The 27,285-nt window shown below is 40.1% G+C and overlaps 1 protein-coding gene across 2 annotated transcripts; it reads left to right on the top strand.

Annotated features, from left to right (window-relative positions):
• The first annotated feature begins 546 nt into the window (after positions 1-546).
• LOC115223606 (FAS-associated factor 2) lies at positions 547-26,229 on the top strand. Of its 2 annotated transcripts, none has more exons than XM_029794261.2 (14): positions 547-674; positions 12,097-12,165; positions 13,155-13,276; positions 14,687-14,802; positions 16,045-16,074; positions 17,486-17,586; positions 18,767-18,852; positions 19,327-19,418; positions 20,387-20,488; positions 22,037-22,115; positions 22,340-22,421; positions 23,345-23,434; positions 24,128-24,271; positions 25,904-26,229. In XM_029794261.2, exons 1-14 carry the CDS (start codon positions 615-617, stop codon positions 26,081-26,083), a joined length of 1,353 nt encoding a protein of 450 aa, XP_029650121.1. In that variant the 5' UTR covers positions 547-614; the 3' UTR covers positions 26,084-26,229. The 2 variants fall into 2 exon arrangements, with proteins under 2 accessions (XP_029650121.1, XP_036368329.1); XM_036512436.1 differs by having other exon boundaries at positions 14,657-14,802.
• Positions 26,230-27,285: the final 1,056 nt, after the last annotated feature.

The raw sequence follows: 27,285 nt of genomic DNA, 5'->3' as shown, positions 1-27,285 counted from the left end.
AGGCAGACAGACGAACAGAGAGAGAGAGTTGTTTCTCATATATGTATGGAATGGAAGCACTCCGTCGGTTACGACGACGAGGGTTCCGGTTGATCCGAATCAACGGAACAGCCTGCTCCTGAAATTAACGTGTAAGTGGCTGAGCACTCCAGTGACAAGGCCGGTACAACAGAAACAGGAAATAAGAGTGACAGAAAGTTGTGGTGAAAGAGTACAGCAGGGATCACCACCAGTGGAGCTTTAGGTGTTTTCGCTCAAAAAACACTCACAAAGCCCGGTCTGGGAATCGAAACCGCGATCCGCGAGCCCGCTGCCCTAACCACTGGGCCATTGCGCCTCCACCATATAAGTATACCACCTACAATATATAATACTTTCTTTCTAAGTTTTAAGACGTTAGTGTGGGATTTGAAAAAAAATTGGCTGCTATTTCTCGCGGAAGCCGCCTTGTGTATGTATACCCGACAGAAGAAGCCTGTCCGAGACACCGGTTACTTTTATTTATTTATTTATTTATTTCTTCATAAATATAAAAGTAGCCTCCCTTTGTCACGGGGTGGCGCCAGTCTCTCCGACACCGGAAGTTGCATGTCGACTCAACTTTTTCTAAAAACATGGAAGACGACGGTGTGGACCTTTCTGGTGAACAAGTTGAGAAGTTGATTCACTTTCAGGTAAAACAAACCATCGCAAAATCTGCCCCGTGCTTCACTGCACCGCCCTAACGCATTTCCTCTCCTCTTCCGCCAGCATTTTCCCCCTTTATTCACCGTCTTCTCTGCACCTCTACGAGTATTATGCTGCAATCCAAAGACGCAGATAACAAACTCCGCTCTTGTTTATTTCCCTTTATCCGGAATCGAACCCCTTTCCTTTCTTCTTGCTTTCTTTTTATTATTATTATTACTGTTGTTATTATTATTATTATTACTATTACTAATCAATCGATGATGGAGAAGAAAAGAAAAGAAGATAAAGACCTCACTCACCGCTCTCCTTCGTTGTCGTTCGACTTGCTATAAATAGCAGCCAAATCTTCAATCTACACCATTCCTCCTATGAATTGCAATATATATATATACATACATACATATATATCCTATGAATTACAATATATATACATACATACATACCCTATGAATTACAATATATATATACATACATACATATATATGTATGTATGTATATATATATTGTAATTCATAGGATATGTATGTATGTATATATATATTGTAATTCATAGGATATATATGTATGTATATATATATTGTAATTCATAGGATATATATGTATGTATGTATATATTGTAATTCATAGGATATATATGTATGTATGTATATATTGTAATTCATAGGATATATATGTATGTATGTATATATTGTAATTCATAGGATATATATATATATACACACAGGGTGTCCCAAAAAATGTATACACATAGTGGTTCGGCAAAAGAGAAACGATAGAATAAGTACTAGGCTTAACAAAGAATAACAAATTTACAATTATTTAAGGTGTGTATACATTTTTTGGGGGGGACACCCTGTATGTATATACGCGTATATATATATATATGTATATATATATACATATATGTATGTATGTATGTATGTATAAGGAAGAATAAAAGATAAAATAATAAGTGATGCAAAAATTGGATAGCGTAGCTCGGGGTACATTGTTTCTGGAGGGATGGCCATGGCTTTTAATCATTGATAGGTCTGCTCTGCTCGATACTGGCCGACCTGTCGTTAAATAGCATCATTATCTTATTATTCATTAAATGTGGAATTTATTGTGTTAATGCTTGTTTTTATAGACTTCATTTTGTTAGTTTTTGTTCTTTTTTCATTTCATTTCCATTCACTTGTCTACAAATAAGCTTTGTTAAATTACATCCATACATTCATATTGAATGCTGTAAATAACCTTCCTTTAGTTATTATAACAAGTATTCGCCAAACAATACCAAATAAATAGCTTAAAGTATTTCGGTGCAATAGTGTGGGTGTCAGCACATATATACACTAACACATTGCATATATATATACATATATATAATATTAAATTAGAGATAAAACCACTATTAGGCAAATCAAACAATGAAAAACTTAAGCCAATACATAAAATTAATTAATTTATATTATTTTAAATATCAGAAGTATTAAAAGTTTAATAAAAGATAATGAGTATATATATATATATATATATATATACAATAATATGTTACATTACTCGATAGTCAAGATAAAACTCTGAGTTTCAGATGCCGAAGTGGAAATCCACAACACCATCTCTTCGGTTATCTGGCTATTTGAAAATATATATATATATACACACACACACACATACACACTAATTATATATATGTGGCTACATATATCTCTGTGTGTGTCTGTGTTATACGGTTGATAAAAAAAAAATTATCTGCATTAGGTGTATTTTGCATGTATGTATGTTTGTATTTATATAGCTGATTGATGAGCTATTTAGCAAAAGGAAAACAACCAGGATGGTGGGGTGGACGAATTAGCATTAGATAAGGGTTAATGGCTGGTCGTGTACAAACCGGTGTTGCTTGATGGAAGAAGGGGGGGAAAAAAAGGTAAACTTCCGTTGCAGACTTTTCCATTATACACTTACTCACACGCACGCATATACACATTTATTTACACACTCTCCGTCTATTGTAATATACACCCGTTAATTACTTCTCTCATACATAGATACATACATAGACATATACAGTCACGTACTTTGTCTATTATTAAAAGGGGAAAAAAGACAATCAAAAATGGATTATTCTGTTGTTGTGTAACGAATATACCGGTACATTTTAATGTTATATTTGAGGTGTGTTTGCATATTGTTTACGGTGATTTTTTTTTTTCTGTCTGGAGGGCTTTTATTTATTTTTTTAACCATAATATTTATTTATTTACTGCTATTTATAGCATTATTGCATCGAGTTTCGCCGTTCCCCCAAAGAAGAGAATTATATCCAGATATAAAACATTGCTTTGTACCCAAGCAAAAATAATTCTCAAATGTTCCGCAAAAATGTAAACCATATATATATATATATATATATATATATATATATATATATATATATATATATATATATATAAAGCTTCTAGGCTAATATTACCTGCAGACACTGTTTTATGAGGTTTTTTGGGGTTTTTTTACGTGGTATAATAGCCGCAAACAGTGCAACTAGTTTCTTTGCCAAAAGCAGCATTAATAAACCTTTGACAGGATATAAAGAAACCATCTTAAGAATTAAAATCTGTAACCGATGGGGATTACTTGAATCAAAAGATCGGATGACCAGTTGCTAATTGGTCTTACGCTTTACTCTTTTACTTGTTTCAGTCATTTGACGGCGGCCATGCTGGAGCACCGCCTTTAGTCGAGCAAATCGACCCCGGGACTTATTCTTTCGTAAGCCCAGTACTTATTCTATCGGTCTCTTTTTGCCGAACCGCCAAGTGACACCAGCATCGGTTGTCAAGCAATGCTAGGGGGACAAACACAGACACACAAACACACACACATACACATATATATATATATATATATACACACACACGACGGGCTTCTTTCAGTTTCCGTCTACCAAATCCACTCACAAGGCATTAGTCGGCCCGGGGCTATAGCAGAAGACACTTGCCCAAGGTGCCACACAGTGGGACTGAACCCGGAACCATGTGGTTGGTTAGCAAGCTACTTACCACACAGCCACTCCTGTGCCTTAGCTGGATTGGATAATATTTTTGAAGTCGAATAGGTTTCTGTATCCGTTCAGAGAGAGAGAGAGAGAGAATGTGAGTTTTAGACAGAATTTTTGTTTGAAGATGTTTCTTAATTTGTCGGATGGAAATTCTTTAAGGTGTCGTCCGGTGTTGACATCCCGTCCACATCAACTTATTACTTCGTTCAGTCTTCCGGCGGGGAGGAGGTTGATAGAGTAAATAGCTGTTTAATCACTGCGGTCGCTTTAATGGAATTATCTTTTTACTTGTTTAAGTCATTGGACTGCGGCCATGCTGGGGCACCGCCTTGAAGGGTTTTAGTCGAACAAACAAATCAACTTCAGCACTTATTTTTGAGTCTAGCACTTATTCTATAGGTTTTTAGTGCCGAACCGCCAAGTTACAGGGATGAAAACAAACCAACACCAGTGGTGGGAGATAGTCACACTATATATATTTTTTTTTTTTACTTTAACAAATCGACCCCAGGACTTACTCTTTGTAAGTTTAGTACTTATTCTATCGGTCTCTTTTGCCGAACCGCTAAGTCACGGAGACATAAACACACCAACATCGGTTATCAGGCGATGGTGGGAGGACAAACAGAAACACAAATACACGCATAAATATGTGTGTGTGTTTTTTCATTATCATGGTTTGACGTCCGTTTTCCATGCTGGCATGGGTTGGACGGCCCGACTGGAGTCTGGGAAGCCAGGAGCCTGCGCCAGGCTCCAGTCTGATGCCCATCCTAACGCCAACCACTCCAAGAGTGTAGTGGGTGCTTTCTACGTGCCACTGGCACATGGGGCTAGACGGGGCTGGCAACGACCACGATCGGTTGGTGCTTTTGGTAGAAGCTATGTTAGAAGACATTTACCCAAGGTGCCACGCAGTGAAATTGAACCTGAAATCATAGTTGTAAAGCAGGCTTCTGGGCCACACTACCATGCCTGCATGATTAATGGGTGGATGGGGGTAAGAACTCTTGCTACTGTTGTCATTGCTGTTGTATTTGTTGAGACTCTTGTGAGCTTTGATTGAATAAGTCTATAATCAAAGTCATTCCTACCATGACCATCCCATCTTTTCGGTGGTACTGTATCTAGAATGTCATTGTGATGATTTTTGTTAGGTATTTTCAATCAGTAGTATGATTTGAAAGAGAGATAGCTATTATTTCTTGCAGCTGATAGTCTCCTTTCTTAACCCATTATATTCATGGAGAGGAGTGTCTTTCACCCACAGAGGCCATCTGATCCATCATCATTTAATGTCAGCTTTCCATGCTGTCATGGGTTGAACGGTTTTACTGAGGACTGGGAAGCCAGGAGGCTGCACTCGGCTCCAACATGATCTGACAAGGTTTCTACACTTGGATGCCCTTCCTAACACCAACCACTCCAAGAGTGTAGTGGATGAGTTTTACGTGCCACCGGCATGGGGGTCAGTAAGGTAGCACTGGCATCAACCATGCTCAAATGGTAGCCTTTTACACCCCACCAGCATGGGAGCCAGTCAGGCAGCACTGGCATTGGCCACGCTCGAATGGTGCTTTTTATGTGCCACCAGCACTACATCTGTCATGCTTGAATGGTGCATTTTATGTGCCACTGGCACAGGTGCCAGCCAGGCAGCACTGGCATTGGCCATGACTGTGATTTCACTTGACTCAACAGGTTTTCTCAAGCACAGCATATTGCCTGACAATAGAAGGGTACTTTTGAACAAGCCAGTTACGTGACACTTGCATCGGCCACAGCTACGATCTCACTTGGCTTGCCAGGTCTTTTCAAGCACAGCATATCCCCAAAGGTCCCGGTAACTTGTCATTGCCTCTGTGAGGCCCAACATTTGAAGGTCATGCTTCACCACCTCATCCCATGTCTTCCTGGGTCTACCTCTTCCACAAGTTCCCTCCACTGTTAGAGTGTGACACTTCTTCACACAGCTGTCCTCATCCATATGCAACACATGACCATATCAGTGCAATCATCTCTCTTGCACACCGTATCTGATGCTTTTTATGTCCAACTCTTCTCCCAGGGTGTTTACACTCTGTCGTCTATGCACACTGACATTACACATCCAGCAGAGCATACTAGCTTCATCATCATCGTTTAACATCCGTTTTCCATGCTAGCATGGGTTGGACGATTTAACTGAGGTCTGGTGAACCAGATGGCTGCACCTGACTCCAATCTGATCTGGCAGAGTTTCTACAGCTGGATGCCCTTCCTAACGCCAACCACTCTGAGAGTGTAGTGGGTGCTTTTAATGCCGCCGGCACGAGAGCCAATTTCTAATATTTGCAAATTTCTTCAAATTCTACTCTTTTTCTTTCCATTTTTTTTTTCCACACGTTTGATAAATATTGCAAGAACCTTAATTTTATAAACAACATCCCAAATGAATGGTGTGGCATATTTATGAACAATTTGGTATACATACATGGGCATAGTTTGTAAGCCAGACACCTAAAAAAAAAGCATAGCTGGGCTCCCTTTTGATGCATGAGCATATGATGTGCAGGCATGGTTAAGAGGTTGCCTCCCAACCACATAGATTGGGGATCAATCCTACTTCATTGCATATTGTAACCTTGAACCTGCCAAATCCTTGTGAGTGGATTTGGTTGTGTGTGTGTTTGTCTCCTTGTCTTGACATTGTGTGATTGTTGTAAATGAATATCAGTCATCATCATCATCGTTTAACGTCCACTTTCCATGCTAGCATGGGTTGGACGATTTGACTGAGGGCTGGCAAACCAGATGGCTGCACCAGGCTCCAATCTTGATCAGGCAGTTTCTACAGCTGGATGCCCTTCCTAATGCCAACCACTCCGAGAGTGTAGTGGGTGCTTTTTACGTGCCACTGGCACAGGGGTCAGTCAGGTGGTACTGGCAATGACCTTGCTCAAATGTTTTTACAAGTGCCAGTAAGGCGATGCTGGTAACGATCACGCTCGAATGGTGCCTTTTACATGCCTCTGGTACAGAAGCCAGTTAGCTGCTCTGGCAACGATCACGCTCGGATGGTGCTCTTAGCACCCTACTAGCACGGGGCACAAGTGCCAGTAAGGTGACGCTGGTAACGATCACACTCAAATCATCATTTAATTTCTGCTTTCCATGCTGGCATGGGTTGGACGGTTTGACATGGTGCTGGCTTGTCAAGTAGTGATGAGGGTACAGACACAGTCACACACACGTGTGTGTGTGTATATATAACAGGCTTTTTTCAGTTTCTGTCTACCAAATCCACTCGCAAGTCTTTGGTCAGCCCAGGGCTATAGTAGAAGACACTTGCTCAAGGTGCATGCAGTGAGACTGAACATGGAACCATGTGGTTAGGAAGCAAGCTTCTTACCACACATTCATCATCATCATCATTGTTCGACCGTGGTCGAGACAATGGAATTTACTATGCTACGCCAGACTTCACAGTCCATCATAGTTCTTAATTTATCGACCCCAAAAGGATGAAAGGCAAAGTCGACCTCGACAGGATTTGAACTCTGAATGTAACGGCAGACGAAATACAGCTACGCATTTCGCCCGGCGTGCTAACGTTTCTACCAGCTTGCTGCCTTCAAGCATGGCACATACCACCAGATCATTCTGACTTGCGAGTGACAGCTGTGCTGCACGTGTTAATTTCATAAGTAGGAGTTCATTTGGTTGAACAAGTGAACGCTCTTTGTCAAGACTGATAGAGTATTTAACACCATTGTTTGCTGGACTATTAAACCTCTCGACATTCCCATTTCAAGTAACCAGGAAGTATTACTAGTATTACTTCATCGCGTGCTTGTTATGTTGTAACATAATTAGCATTAAACACACACACTTTACCGTTTGTTTACCTATTCACGAGATAACTACATTAATAGCAAGTATTATACAGATATACAGTATGTACACACACACACACAGATTATATATAGGCGCAGGAGTGGCTGCGTGGTGAGTAGCTTGCATGGCACCTTGGGCAAGTGTCTTCTACTATAAGAATATGACCTAGGGTTGATTTGTTCAACTAAAGGTGGTGCTCCAGCATGGCTGCAGTCAAATGACTGAAACTTGTAAAAGAATAAAATATATAATGGTTGTCAAATTCTATATTTAAATAACACAATTTAACATTAAACGTTTCACTATTGACGCTCCAGAAGTTGAGGGAACTTGGCTACAAAGTTCTTCCCCACCCAACTTTTTCTCCAGACCTTTTTTCCTACCGACTACCACTTTTTCAAGCACCTTGATGGTTTCCTGCGAGAGAATGAGTTCAAAAATAAAACCAATACTGGAAGTGCGTTCAAAGAGTTCATCAGCTCCAGAACTCCAGCTTTTTATGTTACCGGAATAAACAAACTTATAACTCGCTGGCAAAAATGTGTTGATTGTAATGGTACTTACTTTGAATAGAATTTCCGCATTGTTGAAGCTTTTGCCTTGCTAGTATAGATTGGATAAAATCTCTGGAAGCAGTATTCTATGGTTGGGTACCCTTCCTATCACCAACTCTCACCTGTTTCCAAAGTATGGTAATATTTCTTCATGACCAGACATGTTTTCACAGAATATCGGAAATAAAGACACTGCTTCTGCAATAGTGACAACCATTTGCAACACACATGATGTCAGGGCTAGGAAATACAAACAAACATGCATACATACATCATACATGTCTATATACATGCATAATAGTAAATCATATTCCCCAGACCTTTTTCCTACCGACTACCTCTTTTTCAAGCACCTTGGTTTCCTACAGAACTATAATATATAATTGTGTTTATCCTTATTTCTCATATATATATATATATACTAGCAGTATCGCCCGGCGTTGCTCGGGTTGTAAGGGAAATAACTATACAAGCATTTTTAGAGAGTTATAGCCAAAAAATAGCAAAAAAATGCATTAAAAATTGAAAAAAAATTAAGGTAAATTTTTTTTTAAAATCGTTGACACATCGTAGATATTTTTAGAGAGTTACTTCCCTTATATAAAAGCGAAAAAAATGCATTAAAATGGAAAAATATGATGGTAAATTTTTTTTAAATCGTAGACTCATCGTAGACGCGCGCTAATACCCAGAAGGGCTCGATATGAATCACGACTATAAGATACCCGCTTTTGGTTAAACTGCACTGCAAAATGTGGGTGTAGTTACGAATCTAAATCGAAGGGGACAGACACACAACTTCACTCTTATATAAAGATGCTTTTTTTTTCAGTCATAGAGTTAGATTTATGAAGGTCTTCAGTAGAAAATCCTTCGAATTCTGACTCGCTGCTTGATATAATGAAATTCGTATCCATTTTTTGTCAGAATTACAAATTTTGAAAACACAATAGGAACAAATTTCGGAAAAAAATCTCCCATAATTCACGGAATTAAAATTACACTTCGATTTTTGTACAAAGCTGTATTTGAAGTGTTTACGAAGTATAATACGTGTTTTCACGAATGTACTAAAGAGATTTACTCTGATATTTTCATTTAAATATGAATAGGTAAATTCGGGCGGTTTGGTAACGAAAGGGTTTATATAAGTGTCGTCTGTTTATACATAAACACTGTTTCATACTTTCAGTTTAGTCTTCCTCAAATCACTCTGTCGCTAATTTACTCTCTTCCAAGAACATTTTCACTCACTCTTATCTGTTAGCTTCCCATACATTTTACTCATGTATCTATCAGCGTGATAGACAGAAACAAATATTACATCTAGTTTCGCTTTATTCGTTGCACACTGTGTGTGTGCGTTTGCGTATGCTGTAAACCAGACTAAGAAAAGCATTTGACATACACACCAGAATGTGAGTTTTCTGTAAATTTTGCTTAATTGGAGTTTAAATTTTAAAAACTGGACCTGGCATGACCCGATGCATTCTACTCTTAAAAATGCTAGGTAAATTGTAATTGAAGAAATCCTATATTGTAGATTTCTATAACTTACAAAGGGAGGCAGATAAAATCTGCCTTTTATAATAGAGATATATATGTGGAGGCACAATGGCCCAGTGGTTCGGGCAGCGGACTCGCGGTTTCAATTCCCAGACCGGGCGTTGTGAGTGTTTATTGAGCGAAAACACCTAAAAAGCTCCACGAGGCTCTGGCAGGGGGTGGTGATCCCTGCTGTACTCCTTCACCATTCTTTCTCCCACTCTTTCTTCTGTTGGCCTGCTCGCTTAGCCAGCTTCATTCGAAGGCTAAAACAATGCGAACGCATTGTGACCAGTGATGTGTAACTACATCTGATGGACTGGTCGATCACGTGATATATATATATAATATGGCCTAGTGGTTAGGGTGTTGCTCTTACAATTGCGAGATCGTGATTTCAAATCCTAGACCATGTGGTGCATTGTGTTGTTGAGTAAAACGCTTCCGTCTTGCTTTGCTCTGCGATAACTTTGACACCTGATGCAGGGTACACTGCGCACCTGTTCAGGTAACATCAATTTGATGGAGTGAGTGAGGTAATATATGCCACATACATTTGATTACTATAAACAGTTCATTTGTGCAGGTTGTTTGGCAAGAGCTGAACACTTGTATGTCATCTTCGATGGGAGAGTCCGTCATATATGTAACCTACACCAATGTTGCATAACCAGCCCACTCAAAAAGTACCTTGGATCATAGGGCAACATGCCGTACTTGAGGAGACCTATTGAGTCAAGTACATAAAAATCAAATCACAATCAATTGGAAATTGTAGTTATGGTTCCCGTGCCAGTGGTACATAAAAAGCACCATCAGAACGTGCTCAATACCAGCGCCGCCTTGACTGGCTTCCGTGGTGGTGGCACGTAAAAATCACCATCTGATCATGGTCGATGCCAGCCCCCTCTGGCCCCTGTACTGGTGGCACATAAAAAAAAGCATCCACTACACTCTCAGAGTGATTGGTGTTAGGAGAGGCATCCAGCTGTAGAAACACTGCCAGATCAGACTGGAGACTGGTGCAGCCTCCTGGCTTCTCAGACCCCAGTCGAACCATCCAACCCATGCCAGCATGGAAAATAGACATTAAACGATGAAAGATATATATATATATATATATATATATTCCAACCCTTGTCAGCATGGAAAACAGGCATTAAATGAAAGGATTGTGCATATAGGTAGTGACCTTTCAATTTTCATCTACCAAATCCACTCACAAGCTTTTTGGTTAACCTGGGGCTCTAGTATAAGTCACTTGCCCAAGGTGTCATACAGTAGAACTAATTCTGAAACCATTTAGTTCAGATACAAACTTAACCACATAGCCATACTTATGCCTAATGCCCACGCCTGCATCTCTCTTTCTCTCCCTATATATGTACGTACCTACCTCTACATGTATATATACACGCATATATGAGTACAGGACACCAAAAAGACGTCGAACACAATGAGAAACGAAAACATAGACACAAACCCAAGGAACTGGACATTTTTTTAAACAACAAAAAAATAGAGTACAGGACAAATAACACAAGGAAAAAACCCCTTCTTCAGTCAACATGGTTTCATCTACTCTACGTTTCGATATATATATATATCAAACTTCTAGATCAAGTTATGAAGATCTTGGGCAAACTCAATTCCCAATTGATCTGTGATTTATTAAACCTGGATGAGGTTCAGTTCTGCCTTGTCTCTGGAAAAAGCATCTCAAATGCAAGCTTCCTAATGAGACAGCTCCAGGAGAACTACCTGGCTAAGAATAAACCACAACACTTAGCTTTCATTGATTTGGAGAAAGCTTTTGACTAGGTACCACTTTCAGTAACCTTGTAAGCTCTGAGGAAACAAGGAAATGATGATTGGTTTGTGCTGACTGTTCAAGCTATCTACAAGGATGCTGGCAGTGACTTTATTGATGAATTTAGCCTAAAGGTAGGAGTCCATCAGGGTTCAGCTCTCAGTCCTTTCTTATTTACCATAGTCCTACAGGCTATCATCCTTGGGAATTTCTGTATGCTGATGATTAGTTCTCGTAGCTGAATCCATTGTGGAATTAGAGAAGAAATTGTAGGCATGGAAGCTAAACCTAAAATTGAGAGGCCTTGAGGTAAACTTAGCAGAGATGAGGGTTTTAGTAAAAAAAGTGAAGACCAGACCCTGGTACCTTCAGGGAAATAGCCTTGCTTGATATGCAGAAAAGTAGTAGTTAAGAGCCCCTTCTAAACTCTCACTTGTGCTGCAAGCTTTTTAATTTTGAGGTTCTGAGAAATGAAGACCAAAACTAGTTTCTTTTTTTTTTCTTTTAGCTGCTTCTCTTACTATCTCACAACTTCAGTTATCTTTTATTCTTATTTTGTTTTTGTCTTTTTGCAGGACCTTACAATGATAGAGGATTTGCATCGCTGTAAAGTAATTTTGGAGCGATATCAATGGAATATAGAGGTAACTAAATGTTTCTGTGGTGACCCTTTCTCTGTTTTCAGTACTATGTATAAACCACAAACCACCTCTGCCTACCAATCAATCAATTAGTGAGCCAACCACCAGATCATGATGGATAGTAGGAAGTTAAATAGAACTAGAGGCAGTGTTTTCACCAGATCGACGAATGACCAGACCTTTGGCATTATGTTGTGCTTGAGAAGAAGACCCATCAAACCAAGCAAAATTGCAGTCCTGGTAGATTCTGGGTTCATGTAAATGACACCCGTGCTGGTGGTGTGTAAAAGCACCCATTACACTCTCAGAGTGGTTGGCATTAGGAAGTGCAGGCATCCAGCTGTAGAAAACCACGCCAAATCAGACTGGAGTCTGGTGCATCCTTCCAGCTTGCCAGGACCATTTCACTGCAAACCACACAGCCATGTTTGTGCTCATATACACTCGTGCACATACCTACACACATGCATGCAACTATCAACATCTGGCATTCCGTTGGTTACGACAGCAAAGGTTCCCGTTGATCTGATCAACAATACAGTCTGCTCGTGATGTTAACATGCATATAGGTGTGCGCTGCACAGACATGCATAGCCACTGCACCTTGGGCAAGTGTCTTCTTGTCCAAGCCTTGCAAGTAGTGCAAATACTCACCCAACTTTCTAGAAATTAGTTCTCTGGGAGATTCAGCATGACAGAAAGAATGTGACAAGGTTGGGCCCTTTGAAATACAGGTGCACATCATTTTTGCCAGCTGAGTGGACTGGAGCAATGTGAAATAAAGTGTCTTGCTCAAGAACACAACACACAACCCAGTCCAGGAATTGAACACATGAACCTTACAGTTGTGGGCCAAATACTCGTAACCACTGTCACACACCTACATAAACACACACACACACACACATACACATGCATGTACAGATGCTTTGATTTGTTGTTTCCTCTTTTGTTCTCATATTGTGGCTCTCTCTATCGTTTTCTATTTCCAGTCAGCTGTCACAGACACACTAAACGAACGTGATGTCGTGGACGCCCATTTTACAACCCCGGTCCAACCGAATAACACTGAACCTCGGATGCCAAGCATGAACTTAACACCCCGAGACCAACAGTGAGTTCAATTCCAACCTCTGTCTTCTGACTCAATCAAACTCAACTGTCTTCAAATATGTATTTAAATTTACTGTATTTAATTATACTGTAATTTAATTAATACTGTATGTAGGAGTCCTACTCCTAATATAGCGTTAAATCTACGTTCAAAATTTTTCCCTTTCATATTCAAACTTACCTCATATATAAACTGCACCCCCAGTTTTTAGAGTTAAAACCAGGTGTGTATATATACACCAAGGAAGGCATCCAGCTGTAGAAACACTGCCAGTTCAGACTGGAGCCTGGTGCAGCCCCTGGCTTCCCAGACCCTGGTTGAACCGTCCAACCCGTGCTAGCGCGGAAAACGAACGTTAAACGATGATGATGATATTAGTGATACCTATACGTTAGTAAACAGACTAGTATTTGTCTTCATTTCCTTTTTAGTTTTGATTTCCTTTCAACAAGTAAAGGATAAAAGTTATCTTTTGTCCTTTTACTTGGTTCAGTCATTAGATTGTGGCCATGCTGGGGCACCCCTTGAATTTAGTCAAATAAATCAACCCTAATACTTTTTTTGTAAAGTCTGGTACTTATTCTATCAATCTCTTTTGCCAAACTACTAGTTATGGGGACATATATATATATATCATCATCATCGTTTAACATCTGCTTTCCATGCTAGCATGGGTTGGACGATTTGACTGAGGACTGGCGAACCAGATGGCTGCACCAGGCTCCAATCTTGATTTGGCAGAGTTTCTACAGCTAGATGCCCTTCCTAACGCTGACAACGATCACACTTGGATGGTGCTCTTTGTGCTCCACTAGCACGGATGCCAGTCATCGAATTTGATTTCAATTAAGATTTCACTTGCCTCAACAGGTCTTCGCAAGCAGTATCCAATGAAGGGAACGTACGCATAAGTGGGCTGGTTACACTCCTGGCTTAGTCTATATATATATATACATACAGTAATGTTTTCTGCCATAGCTAAGGTACTTTTGTAATGGTTTGTAATGTGCTGTTCCAATGTACTCAAAATTTTTTTTCCCTGAATATGCACTGCGTCTAATGGGGATACATCTTATACACCCATACGTCTTTTATACCATCGAATACAGTACATAGATAACTTTGAGGAAATCATGTACATCACATACTCTCATTCCGTTTCCATTATTAATACAGTCCCCCCCCCCATACACATTGCCTAAAAATTCAAGTGAAATCTGTTGAAAGTACCCAAAATCCAGGTATCACAGGTGATGATATTAAATCTATCATCCTCTCTCCCTTTCTCTCATTCCTCCACTTTTATTCATTTCCATATCTTTAATCATAATATAACTGGTTTTTTTTTTGTGTGTCTTGCTATTCTTAATTTAATGCCAGTTTGTCTTTTCCTGCCATTTTCTCTTCCAGTGTCTATGTAACCACATCATCAGGCCCCCAAGGAGTAGTGCAATGGATTTCGTATGCATTCATGCTTCCATTTCGATATTTTTTCACCACAGTTTTCAATATTTTAAAATTTGCATGTAAGTATTCAACTAACACTCCAATAACACATTTAAAAAAAAAAAATTCTTATGCCTCTTTGACATGATGTTACATGATGCTTACAGGTTATGCTAGTTTGAAAATTAGTGCATATATTGCCATTTGTCTTAATACAAGTTCACTGACAGCTTAACTGATAAGTTACCAAGTAAAGAGAACAGTGGAGAGCCTGCAATTTGTATCCTGTCATTGATCCTGTACTATGTTCCTACCCAACATAACTTCCATGGGTAAAGCCAAAAGGCTTGAATCCAACTGGTCTCATCTAACTTTTCCTATTGACATAAAACTAGGCAAGATGTTGGGTCACCCTGCTTTCATTTATTCAATTCCTTGCCATTAATACATCTATCTACCTACCTATCTATCTAATATATACATTTAGTAAGAACTACATATATTATTTTTTTAAAGTTTGATTCAGACTCCATGCAACTTTAATTGCATAGGGTCAAATCAAATTGTTTTAAATAATTACACACACGTACGTACATACATACATACATACATACACACACACACGTGTGTGTGTAAAGGGTAAAAATCCTCTTTGTTCCTGAATGATCATAGAATTGTACCTAGAAAGTTACCCTCCAAGGTACAAATCTGGACGAGATTGTTTATGGATGACCAGTAGTTGTCCATGCATACCAGCCTCTCCTCTCCATGCCACCAATATTATCCAAGGGAAAGGCAAACACCTATACAGCTTGGCACCAGTGACGTCGCAACTCATTTCTGCAGCTGAGTGAAGTGGAGCAATGTGAAATAAAGTGTCTTGCTCAAGAACTCAACACTCTGCCTGGTCCAGGAATCAAAACTCACTACCTCATGATTGTAAACTCAACACTCTAACCACTGGACTTTTCCTTTTCCCTTGGATAGCATTGGTGGCATGGAGAGGGAAAGCTGGTCCACTTTGCTTTTATCCTTTCAGGGTCAATGAAATATGTACCAGTTATACACTGGATCATTGTAATCTACTTGCCCCCTCCTCCTCAGTGTAATCCAACTAGATCCTTCTCCAAAAATTTCAGGTCTACTGCCTATAGTGGAAAGGGTTATTATTTCTGGAAGTTGAACCTTGTGAAAGAGATGGTGTTTTGAGGCAGAACCTGTCCAACCCGTGCCAGCATAGAAAAACGCATAACACATGCATTCATACATATAACGATGTATATTATCTGTTTTGCTAATTAGTCTTTCTTTGCTTTTTCCAGACAGACTGTTTTGGCCAGACCCAAGACAAAGTAAGTACTTCTTTCTTAACTATTTTCTCTGTCACATTTTATTTTACAGTCCAATGTTGTAAGGAGATGGAAATTTGTCTGTTAATGTTTAGCCCCAAATCCAACTGACTACTAGCAGAGAAGTTCCTTCCATAACCATCCTGTCTTTTTTTGCTTTTTTTGCAGAATTACGTTATCTAATACCTCTTTCATTCTTTTCATTATTTAATATATTTTCCAAGACAGTAAGGTTTAATTTAACCCTTTCGTTACTGTATTTATTTTGAGATGCTCTGTGTTTCTTTCAATTACTTCAAATATAACAAAGAATTTAATAAAATAACTTAGTTATCATTAAGCTAGTGTTAGGAACATAAATTGTGACTAAGGTTAGGTGGAAGATTTTAATTCAAAACTTATGAAAACAAGACATTTGTAATCAGAGCCAGTTTCAGCCGGGTTGGTAACGAAAGGGTTAAGGGAGAACTGGCTGCAAATTAAGTGACCATATGGAGGTTTCCTTTTTGTCACGTTGTTGCTGTTATAGTTGAGTGACCGTTCTCAGCCCCTGGCAGATGTAGAGCTGTAAATACACATAACATTTGCACATGGTCACCAGATTTGGTATGCACACATTAACACACGCATTCATGTATGATGGACTCTGCCTTTGGTTTTGATGTATGAGGATCCAACAACTTACACTTTGTCAGTCACAATGCTAATGCTGAATGTGACATTTAAGTCCTGCCAACAATTTGCAAAGAAGCCCACAGGTGTTATAAGTATGAGGATTACCGGTCAGTGCAGGTGGTATATTTGCAGGTACTTTTCTCCATTGCCTTGCACCCCTAAGCCTATTAATGCTCGTTAAAACAAAGTTAGCTCTTTGACATTTAACTCCTGCCAACAATTTGCAAAGAAGCCCACAGGCTTTGACATGATGTTTACCCATTTTGTTTGCTTCAAAGCTGTTTTCTCAAAAGTGTTGTGAGCTACATTGATTGCTGAGAGGTTACCTTTCAACTTATCCTTATATCTGAGCCATGGTCGACCAACATTCCTGTGCCCACTATCAAGCTGGCTGTACACGAGGACTTGGGGTATTCTTTCATCACTCATTCTGACAACATGCTCAGCCCAGCGCAATTGCAGCTGCATGAAGAAGCTTTCAATTTCACCTTTTTTACACACATACATATGTGCGCAATGGTCTTCTTTCAGTTCTTGTCATGAAGTTACTGCCGTGTGTGTATATGTGCGTATAGCTGCTTGTGCCTCTCCGAGAGAGAGGGGAGAGGGGCGGGGATTGTCTTTGTGTGTGTATAACACACACACACTAATACACATATCAGCCGTCCATGTAGTTCCATCAACTTTCATTTGTCTTTTATTTATTCTTTATTTTTTTTTCTTTCTTTCTTCCTTTGAGATGTTACTGATCCAGTAGGAGATGTTATGGCTTTCATTAATAAATTCAAAGATGATTTTGGTAACACACATCCTGTTTTCTATCAGGGGTCATATAGCCAGGTGAGTACAATTGTTTGTTTCTTTGCGTGTGGAAGTGGAAAAATGTGTTTGCGTGATTTCTATACATTCCCTCTCCCTGTCATTTCAGTATGTAGTGACCATCTAATTGAGACATTTTCTCTTTTTTCCTCTTGGCTCCTCTATCTTTCCAGAAGAGCTTATACTCAAAACATTAAAGATTTCTTAATTTTCCTGAGCCTAGACCTATTTGTTTTGTTTTTTTTTACCACTCATTCATATTCTTTAAATTGTGTACCGAAGCTCACTTCCCAACCACATGGTTCTGGGTTCAATCTCATTGTGTGGCACCTTGGGCATGGGCCTCAGGCCAACCAAAGCCTTGTGAGTGGATTTGGTAGATGTAAACTGAAAGAAGCCCATTATGTGTGTGTGTGTATAATATGTCTATATCTTTGTCCCACACTGTCACTTGACAACCAATGTCTGTGTTTACACCACTGTAACTTAGCAGTTCAGCAAAAGAGATCAATAGAATAAGTACCAGGCTTTACAAAAGAAAATAACTTGGGTTGATTCATTTGATTAAAATTCCTTCAAGGTGGTACCCCAGCATGGCCACAGTCTAATGACTGAAACAAGTAAATGATATGTATGTATGTATGTGTGTGTGTATAAAATGGAGTAGTTTGGGTGAAGTATTGTGTGGTATTACTTTTAAGTGATTTGCTTTGTAAGGTTGGAACAAGGCTAGAAGGGACAAGCTAAACTTCAAAAGGAACCCGTGGACATGCCTACAAAGTCAGAAAACAGCACAGCTCCCATGACCAGGAAACATTTTTTCATGCTGAGAGTTGCTGAAGCATGGAACAAACTGCCGGCATCGGTTGTTAGTTGACGGAGCACTGCATCCTTCAAAACTTCCATGCTTCCTGAGATTCGCCAACACTACACTTGATTTTCTCCCCTCCATACACACACAAGCATGTATCTGACTCATACATTGTTCACTTTCCAGACATTTGTACATTACTGCATGTAATTTATATGCACTTTCTGACAAGTTGTGGTGCACCTGAGCACTGTATACAATAATTTCATTATATTATTATATGAAAAGAAGACAAATAAATGCACCCTTTTAAAGCCTAGCCAATATACTATGCCTGTCTGTAGTTGTCTAGGATGTTTTTATACATAAAGATTTTGTATCTCTTTTCAGGCAATCAACGATGCTAAGCGAGAGCTGCGTTTCCTCCTTGTCTATCTTCACGACGACAGCCTTAGGAACTCTATGGTATTCTGCCGGTAAATTCTCTTGTTTGCTTCTACTCAGCTCTCTAAAACCAAACCAACCAACCAACTATCCAACTCTTTAACCCTTTAGCATTCAAACCGGGCATATCCGGCCAAAATATTTAACCTGTTTTATATTGAAACTGACCAGATCTCGCCTCTCACCACAGCCCTACCATGGCATTCTAAAACTAAAAAATCACATCACTGAAATCTCTAAACTACAAGATAATGCAGGATTAATTCAAACCATTTTAAATAAACAAACATCACATTTGACAGAATAATCTGAACACTAAAGGGTTAATGCCTCTCTCAAATTTTCCACCTTGTCATCCACATACTACAAAGAAATTTGTTTTGACAGAGAGTGATTTTCTTCTTGTGGAAGGCAAGGTGTTTGTTATAGATTAAATTAAGAATATTAAAACATTTTCTTCTGATATTTTTTCCAACTGGTTTTTCTTCCTTGTTTGCTTCTTTCAGAGAAACGTTATGCAATCCTAATGTGGTTAACTTTATCAATTCCAAAGTGTTGTTTTGGGCATGCAATGTCAGCAGTCCTGAGGGATACAGAGGTAAGACATGACACTCATTCTCTTGTCACGTTGTTATTTTCTGTCTTGTTTTGCCAAACAACTAAGTCATGGGTTTACTCTTTTACTTGTTTCAGTCACTTGACTGCAGCCATGCTGGAGCACCACCTTTAGTCGAGCAAATCGACCCAGGACTTATTCTTTTTGTAAGCCTAGTACTTATTCTATCGGTCTCTTTTTTGCCGAACCACTAAGTGACGGGGGTGTAAACACACCAGCATCAGTTGTCAAGCGACGTTGGGGGAACAGACACAAACATACACACACATACATATACATATATATATATATATATACATATACGACGGGCTTCTTTCAGTTTCCGCCTACCAAATCCACTCACAAGGCTTTGGTCGGCCCGAGGCTATAGTAGAAGACACTTGCCCAAGGTGCCACGTAGTGGGACTGAACCCGGAACCATGTGGTTGGTAAGCAAGCTACTTACCACAGCCACTCCTGTGCCTAGAAGCAAATCTAAACTATCAAGAGGTGAAGCGCAAATATAAATACATACACATGTGCAGACCCATATACACACATGCACACATACATATGATGAGCTTCCACACATACACATGTATGTTTGTGTTTGTTTCCCACCTGTGCTTGACAACCATTGTTGCTGTGTTCGCGTCCCCATAACTTAGCAGTTCAGCAAAAGAGACCAATGGAATAAGTGCCAGGCTTTAAAACAAAAAGAAGTACTGAGGTTGATCCATTTCACTAAAATGTTCTTCAAGGTGGTGCCCCAGCATGGCCACATTCTACTGAAACAAGTAAAAGATAAGAGATAAAACACTGTTATCTCACCAGTCATTTGATAACTTTTCATTCCGTATCTGATTGTGATGTCCCGATGTTGTGTCTGACGACTGCACTCTCTTGCTAGTTACTCTTTTCTGTTGTACAGACACTTATCAAGTATTTCTTCTCTATTTTCCTCATTTCAGTCTCTCGGACCATCCGTGTTATTAAGTATCCTTTCCTGTCCCTTATTGTCTTACGTGAGAACAACAGTATGACTGTTGTGGCTCGGATTGAAGGATTGGTAGGTAAGTGCACCTCTTTGAATCAGCTTCCTCTTCTTGTTGTTGTTCAGCTCCCTCCTCCTCCTCCACAGCTGCTGACCACATAGTGATTCTCTCACTTGTAACATACAGCTAATGTCTCAATAGTATTGACTAATATCTTCCGCTAATGTTTCAATCCTTGTGCCTATACTAGAGACATTATTTTTTATCATACAGATAAAGTAATATTTCGAATGCAGTATGGCTGTGAAAACAGCAGAAAGATGGAGTATTTTATCCCTATAAGACAGGGAAATTTGCTAGCAGACAGCCATGGGACTTGAACCTGCACCCGTCAGATACCAGCAGAGTACTCTACCTATTTCTTTACTACCCACAAGGGGCTAAACACAAAGGGGACAAACTAGGACAGACAAACGGATTAAGTCGATTACATCGACCCCAGTGTGTAACTGGTACTTATTTAATTGACCCCGAAAGGATGAAAGGCCAAGTCGACCTCAGCGGAATTTGAACTCAGAACATAATGGCAGACGAAATATGGCTACGCATTTCGCCCAGCGTGCGAACGTTTCTGCCAGCTTGCCGTCTTTAAGCTAAACTGCCTGCTGACAAAAATCTGTCAAATTAGATACTAAATATAGCTTTTTTTTCCTAAATGCAACAACATGTGTATGATACAATACACATTCCACACTTCCCAAAACAAATAGTTTGTTTACATACGTTGTTGCATGTTATTTTTTTATTTATTCATTAAAATTTTTTTTCCATATTAGATGAGATGCTCCCCCACTCCAACTTCATAGTAATCCCATTGTCTTCCAGCATGGAGTTGATCCCCTCCTATCCCTGGGTTCATCCTGCAAACTGCATGGCGACCTCGATAGTGCAAGTGCCATGAAAAAAGCACCCAGCCCATGGTGTAAAGTGTTTGGTGTTAGGAAAAGCACCCACCCATGGGGACCCTTCCAAAGGAGACATTGCAGCTCAGTGCTGTCCTTGGACTTAACAGCTCCTGTCAAACCATCCAGTCCATACCAGCATGGAATATGGATGTTAAATGATGTGATGATGATATATCATTGTTTAATGACCACCTTCCATGCTGGCATGGGTTGGACAGTTTGACAGGAGCCTGCCAGGCTTCTGTGTCTGTTTTGGCATGGTTTTTATGGCTGGATGCCGTTCCTAATATCGACCACTCCACAGAGTGGACTGAGTGCATTTTATGTGGCACCAGCAGCACAGGCAAGGTCAGTTTTGGCATGGTCTCTTACAGCTGGTTGCCCTTCCGAATGCCAACCACTCCACAGTGTGGACTGAATGCTTTTTACAGGGGCACCAACACTGGCAAGGCCATGAAGTAACTTGCTAGACAAGAATCCTTTGAGAGAGGAGCAGGTATTGGAAGAGGTGATCTTGTCAGATGATGAAAAGTTATTACACACACACACAACCTGTTGAACCTTTAGGGCCAAACCATTTACTTTTTTAAGGTTTGTTCATTGTACTTCTTGTTGGTATCTTCCTTTTCCCAGCTTGATCTCTTTAACTTTGGTATTACAGACTCACAAGAATTAATCCGTAGACTCCAAAGAGCCATTGAAGTCAATGAACAAGCTGTCACGTCAATACGGCGAGAACGGTAAGCACCAATAATCGGTCACCTTTTCCTCTCCTATTTTTTTCTTGCATTTTTTTATCAAGCATATTTTGTCATACCTGTAGGGTAGGTGTGAAAGGCTGAATCTGATTTGAACATAAAACAGGTAAAAAATATTTTTGGCCAAATATGGCCAGTCAGAATGCTACATTTCCCTTCTTCGTTTATTCAATCCTCTTTTCTATTTACCCCGTTTCCCTTCCCAGAGAGCGACGTAACGCTGACAAGGAGTTAAGAGAGCAGCAGGACCAAGCTTACTATGCTTCTCTAAAAGCTGATCAGGAAAAGGTAAGACTTTTATTCATCATCGTCATCGTTTAGCGTCCGCTTTCCATGCTGGCATGGGTTGGACGGTGCAACTGGGGTCTGGGAAGCCAGGAGGCTGAACCAGACCCAGTCTGATCTGGCAATGTTTCTACAGCTGGATGCCCTTCCTAACGCCAACCACTCCATGAATGTAGTGGGTGCTTTTGACGTGCTACCGGCACAGGTGCCAGGGGAGGCTGGCAAACGGCCACGATCGGATGGTGCTTTTTACGTGCCACTGGCACAGGTGCCAGGGGAGGCTGGCAAACGGCCACGATCGGATGGTGCTTTTTACGTGCCACTGGCATGGGGGCCAGGCGAGGCTGGCAAACGGCCACGATCGGATGGTGCTTTTTACGTTCCACTGGCACGGGGGCCAGGCGAGGCTGGCAAACAGCCACGATCGGATGGTGCTTTTTATGTGCCACTGGCAACGGCCACGATCGGATGGTGCTTTTTATGTGCCACTGGCAACGGCCACGATCGGATGGTGCTTTTTACGTGCCACTGGCAACGGCCACGATCGGATGGTGCTTTTTATGTGCCACTGGCAACGGCCACGATCGGATGGTGCTTTTTACGTGCCACCGGCACAGAGGCCAGGTGAGCATTGTTTTAACATCCACTTTTCTTGAGATAAACTGTAGCATGTTGATAGTGGTCATAACCGAAATCCATTCAGTTTCCAGTACATTCCATCTTTTGTCTCTATCGTTTCTGCTATACTCAACATCCATTGTGGAATCCCTAATGTTGTAGATCCAGCGATGATTGTGCATTTACCATGGCTGATGCCAGGTAGCCAGCGAATGTGCTTTATATGTATACAACTTGTGAGTTTTAATTTTGACTTTTATATATATATATATATTTCTTTTTCATTGGTATTTTTTGGTCGTGTACAGGATAGAAAAAAGCAGGAAGCACAAAGAATTATTGAAGAACAGGAGCTGGAGAAACGTGAGCAGGCTGCTGCATCTAACCGCCTGTTGATGGTAAGTCATCTGCCTTTCCCCTATTCTCACACATCTGGCAAGGGTTTCTTATTATTATTATTATCATTATTAGTATGGTGGACCCGTTCGAAAGGGCTAAGGTCAGACACTTTCCTCTTTGGCCCAGGCCTCATCAACTTTTTCAAGTTTCACTTGAAAAGGAAGGTGAGAGTAGAGAGGGAAGTGCTGTCCGATAGCAAGTTTAATGAAAGGTGGATAAATGTCGCAAGAATGGTCAGTGTGAAAGGGGTCATTCTGAGGTTACACCTGTGATTTAAAAAGGTAATATAAAAGGAGAAAGGGGCTCTCTAACCCCCTTTTTTTGACCAGGCTCCCGTTGGCTTCTATGGGTTTTTTCCACCAGGAACCTTTCGTAACGCCTCCCCCTTTTAGGGAGATTTTCATTGTTAAACTGTTTTTACTCGGATTTTCACAAACGGACAAAACCCTTTGTAACCTTTCGTCCTGTTTTGTGCCTTTATGTGATAATTGATTTTTGTCAGCCCTTGTGGCCAATAAAAGAATTAATTATTATTATTATTATTATTATTATTAAAGGCACCAAACTGGTAGAATTGTTAACATGCCAGGCAAAATGCTTAGCAGCGTTTCACCCCTTTTTACATTCGCCAAGGTTAGTTTTTACCTGTCATCCTTTCAAAGTCAATGAAATATCTATTTTAACTTTGACAGGAACTTGAAAAGGAGAAGGATGAAGCCAGAGTTTTAATTCCACCCGAACCACCAGCCAATGCTGAAGATACTGTGAGGATAATACTAACAGTGCCAAGTGGTGCTCACCTGGAGAGACGGTTTAACAAACATACATCTTTAAAAGTAAGCTTATATTTATCACCTTCGTTGATCACTAACTACCTTAACCATCTTTATAAATATCTCTCTTAATTCAATTTAATCTTTCGATTTTATCGCAATCTCTGTTTTTGTATTGTGCAGGGTATGTAGGAATAGGGGGGGATAGTTTTTTTTTTTATATATATATATATTTTCTTTATTCAAAAAATAATTTTTTTTGGTCAAACTAGGCATAAAGCATCTTCAGGTACATTGGTGACGAGACCTTTTGGTATTGTGTGTGATTCTGGGAGGGAGACCCCCTTTATGAATGACCATGGGATTGCACCTAGAAAGTTACCCTCTGAGGCAAAAGTCCAAGCAAGGTTGTTTATGGAAGACCAGCAGTCACCCATATATACCAGCTTTCCCTCTCCACATTACCGATGTTATCCAAGGGAAAGACAAAGGCCAAGACAGCTTGGCACCTGTGACGTTGCCACTCATTTCTACAGTTGAGTGAATTAGAGCAATGTGAAATAAAGTGTCTTGCTCAAGAACACAACATGCAATCTGGTTTAGGAATTGAACTCACTACCTCGTGATTGTGAGCCCAACTGTCTAACCACTTAGCCATGCGCCTTCACTTCTGTAGTCCTATAATTATTATTATTAAGGTGGCAAACTGACAGTTACTAGAATATTAGACAAAATTCCTTGTGGTATTTGCTCTGGCTCTTTATGTTCTGAGTTCAAATCTCACTGAAGTCAACTTGGCCTTTCTTCCTTTCAGGGTCAGTAAAATAAGAACCAATAAAACACTGGGGTCGATACAATCGACTAGTCCCCACCCCACAAATTTGAGGCCTTATGCTTCCAGTAGAAAGGATGATTATTATTAAGGCAGTGAGCTGGCAGAATCATTTGTAAACCAGAAAAAATTGGTCGGCAACATTTCTTCCATCTTTAAATCTTGAGTTCAAATTCCACCAAGGTCGATTTTTGCTTTTTATTCTTTAGGGGTTGGTAAAATAAGTACCAGTTGAGGACTTGGGGGTGGGGGGTCAATCTAATCAAGTAGCCCTCTCCCCTAAAATTTCAGACATGCTTCACGGCATTTCTTGTTTTGCATTCTGAATTCAACATCAATATCAAAAAATCAAATGGAAATTGTAGTTGTGATACCTGTGCCGGTGGCACGTAAAAAGCACCACCCATACGTGGCCGATGCCTTGACTGGCTTCCATGTCGGAGGCACATAAAAAGCAACAACCGATCGTGGCCGTTGCCAGCCTCCCCTGGCACCTGTGCTGGTGTCACGTAAAAAGCACCCACTACACTCACGGAGTGGTTGGCGTTAGGAAGGGCATCCAGCTGTAGAAACACTGCCAGATCAAACTGGAGCCTGGTGCAGCCTCCTGGCTTCCCAGATCCCCGGTCGAACCATCCAACCCATGCTAGCATGGAAAACGGACATTAAACGATGATGAATTCAAGTGCTGCCAGGGTCGACTTTGCCTTGCATCATCTTGGGGTTGATAAAAATAAATATGGATTGAACTCTAGGGGTTAATGTCATCAACTTGTGGTGCCCCCCTTCCCCCGCTACCTTCCCTAAAATTGTTGATCTTGTATCAAGATTTGAAACCATGATTATTTATTTGCTTGTTTCAGTATTTATATTACTTCATCCTGTGTCACGAAAGCTGTCCAGATGACTTCAAGGTATTGATGAATTTCCCAAAGGGTGAGATATGCTGCATTCCGACAAAGGATGGACCCGATCCTCCGACATTTTCCGAGGTTGGCCTGGACAAGTCTGTGCGTCTCTTCGTCCACGACAACCAAGCTTAGAGAGAGCGAGAGAGAGAGAATGACAGACAGAAAGAAAGGAAGGAAGGAAGGAAGGAAAACCAAGGACTAAGACAAATCAGTTATTAAAAAAAAAAAAAAAAAACAATTTTAAAAAAGGGGAAAAACAAAATTACTAAAAAAAAAAACAGACAACAAACCAAAAAGAAAAAGAACCCATTCTGAGAAACAAAAAAGTATTGAAGTGGATGAGGAAGAAGGGGTGGCAGTGGTGGTGAAGGGTGTTGTTCTTGGTGTTTAGCCCTAGGTTTAGCAGCCTGTTTTGAGTTGAGCTGAGCTAATCAAATACATTCTCGCCTATGACCATCACCATGGTTTTTGTTTTGGTCATTGTGTATCTAAGACTACAATGTCAAATGTGCCCTTTATTTTATATTTATTTTTAACACAATCGGGAAGTAGCGTCAGAGGGTGTTGGCTGTTATTTCTAGCAATTTGTGCAATCATATAGTGGCTTTCTTCTCTTGGTGGTGGCCACAGCGCAAGACTGTCTCATTTGTAGACAGTGATACGAGTTTCGTACTTCGTCATCAACACCACTACTTACTACTACTATTACTACTACTACTACTACTACTGGCAACTCAACAACAAAATACCTCTTCTTACTAAGGGAGACTCTACATGGTGTCTTAACCTGCTAGAAATAACAGCCAAATCTTCAGAATCATAAAACAGTGCAGAGAGAGAGCTATCTACATGTTATTCAGTATATGAAACAAAACTAAAAGTTAGGCTGTCTGACTGGCTGGCCATGGCTGGAATACCTCCCATCATAGGTTTACTAGATTAGGGCTCACGTGGGGCTAAACACTTAATAACAACAACCACAACAACTACTATTATTGCTGCTGTTTGCATCTCTTTGCTTACACATTAAAAGCTCTATATCTCTCTCATTCTCTCTATTTATTGATCCCTTTGATATCTCTTTCATTCTCTATCGATATCGCTTTCATTCTCTTTCGATATCTCTTTCATTCTCTCTATCACTATCTCTTTCATTCTCTCTATCACTATCTCTTTCATTCTCTCTATCACTATCTCTTTCATTCTCTCTATACATACCTCTTTCATTCTCTCTATACATACCTCTTTCATTCTCTATATCTATAGATATCTCTTTCATTCTATCTATTAATATCTTTCATTCTCTCTATCTATCCATATCTCTTTCATTCTCT

Source organism: Octopus sinensis, linkage group LG23 (assembly GCF_006345805.1).
Source record: "Octopus sinensis linkage group LG23, ASM634580v1, whole genome shotgun sequence".
NCBI classification, from domain to species: domain Eukaryota; kingdom Metazoa; phylum Mollusca; class Cephalopoda; order Octopoda; family Octopodidae; genus Octopus; species Octopus sinensis.
Note: the sequence above shows the minus strand (reverse complement) of the source record. Positions and strands in the feature narration are given on the sequence as shown.

What these genes read in the sequence shown, in the direction of transcription:
- LOC115223606 (XM_036512436.1), top strand. Translation starts at nt 615, where the DNA reads ATGGAAGACGACGGTGTGGACCTTTCTGGTGAACAAGTTGAGAAGTTG. An exon ending in AGAAGTTGATTCACTTTCAG is followed by an intron (nt 675 to 12,096) that starts GTAAAACAAACC and finishes GTCTTTTTGCAG; the next exon opens with GACCTTACAATGATAGAGGA. An exon ending in CATCTAACCGCCTGTTGATG is followed by an intron (nt 23,435 to 24,127) that starts GTAAGTCATCTG and finishes TAACTTTGACAG; the next exon opens with GAACTTGAAAAGGAGAAGGA.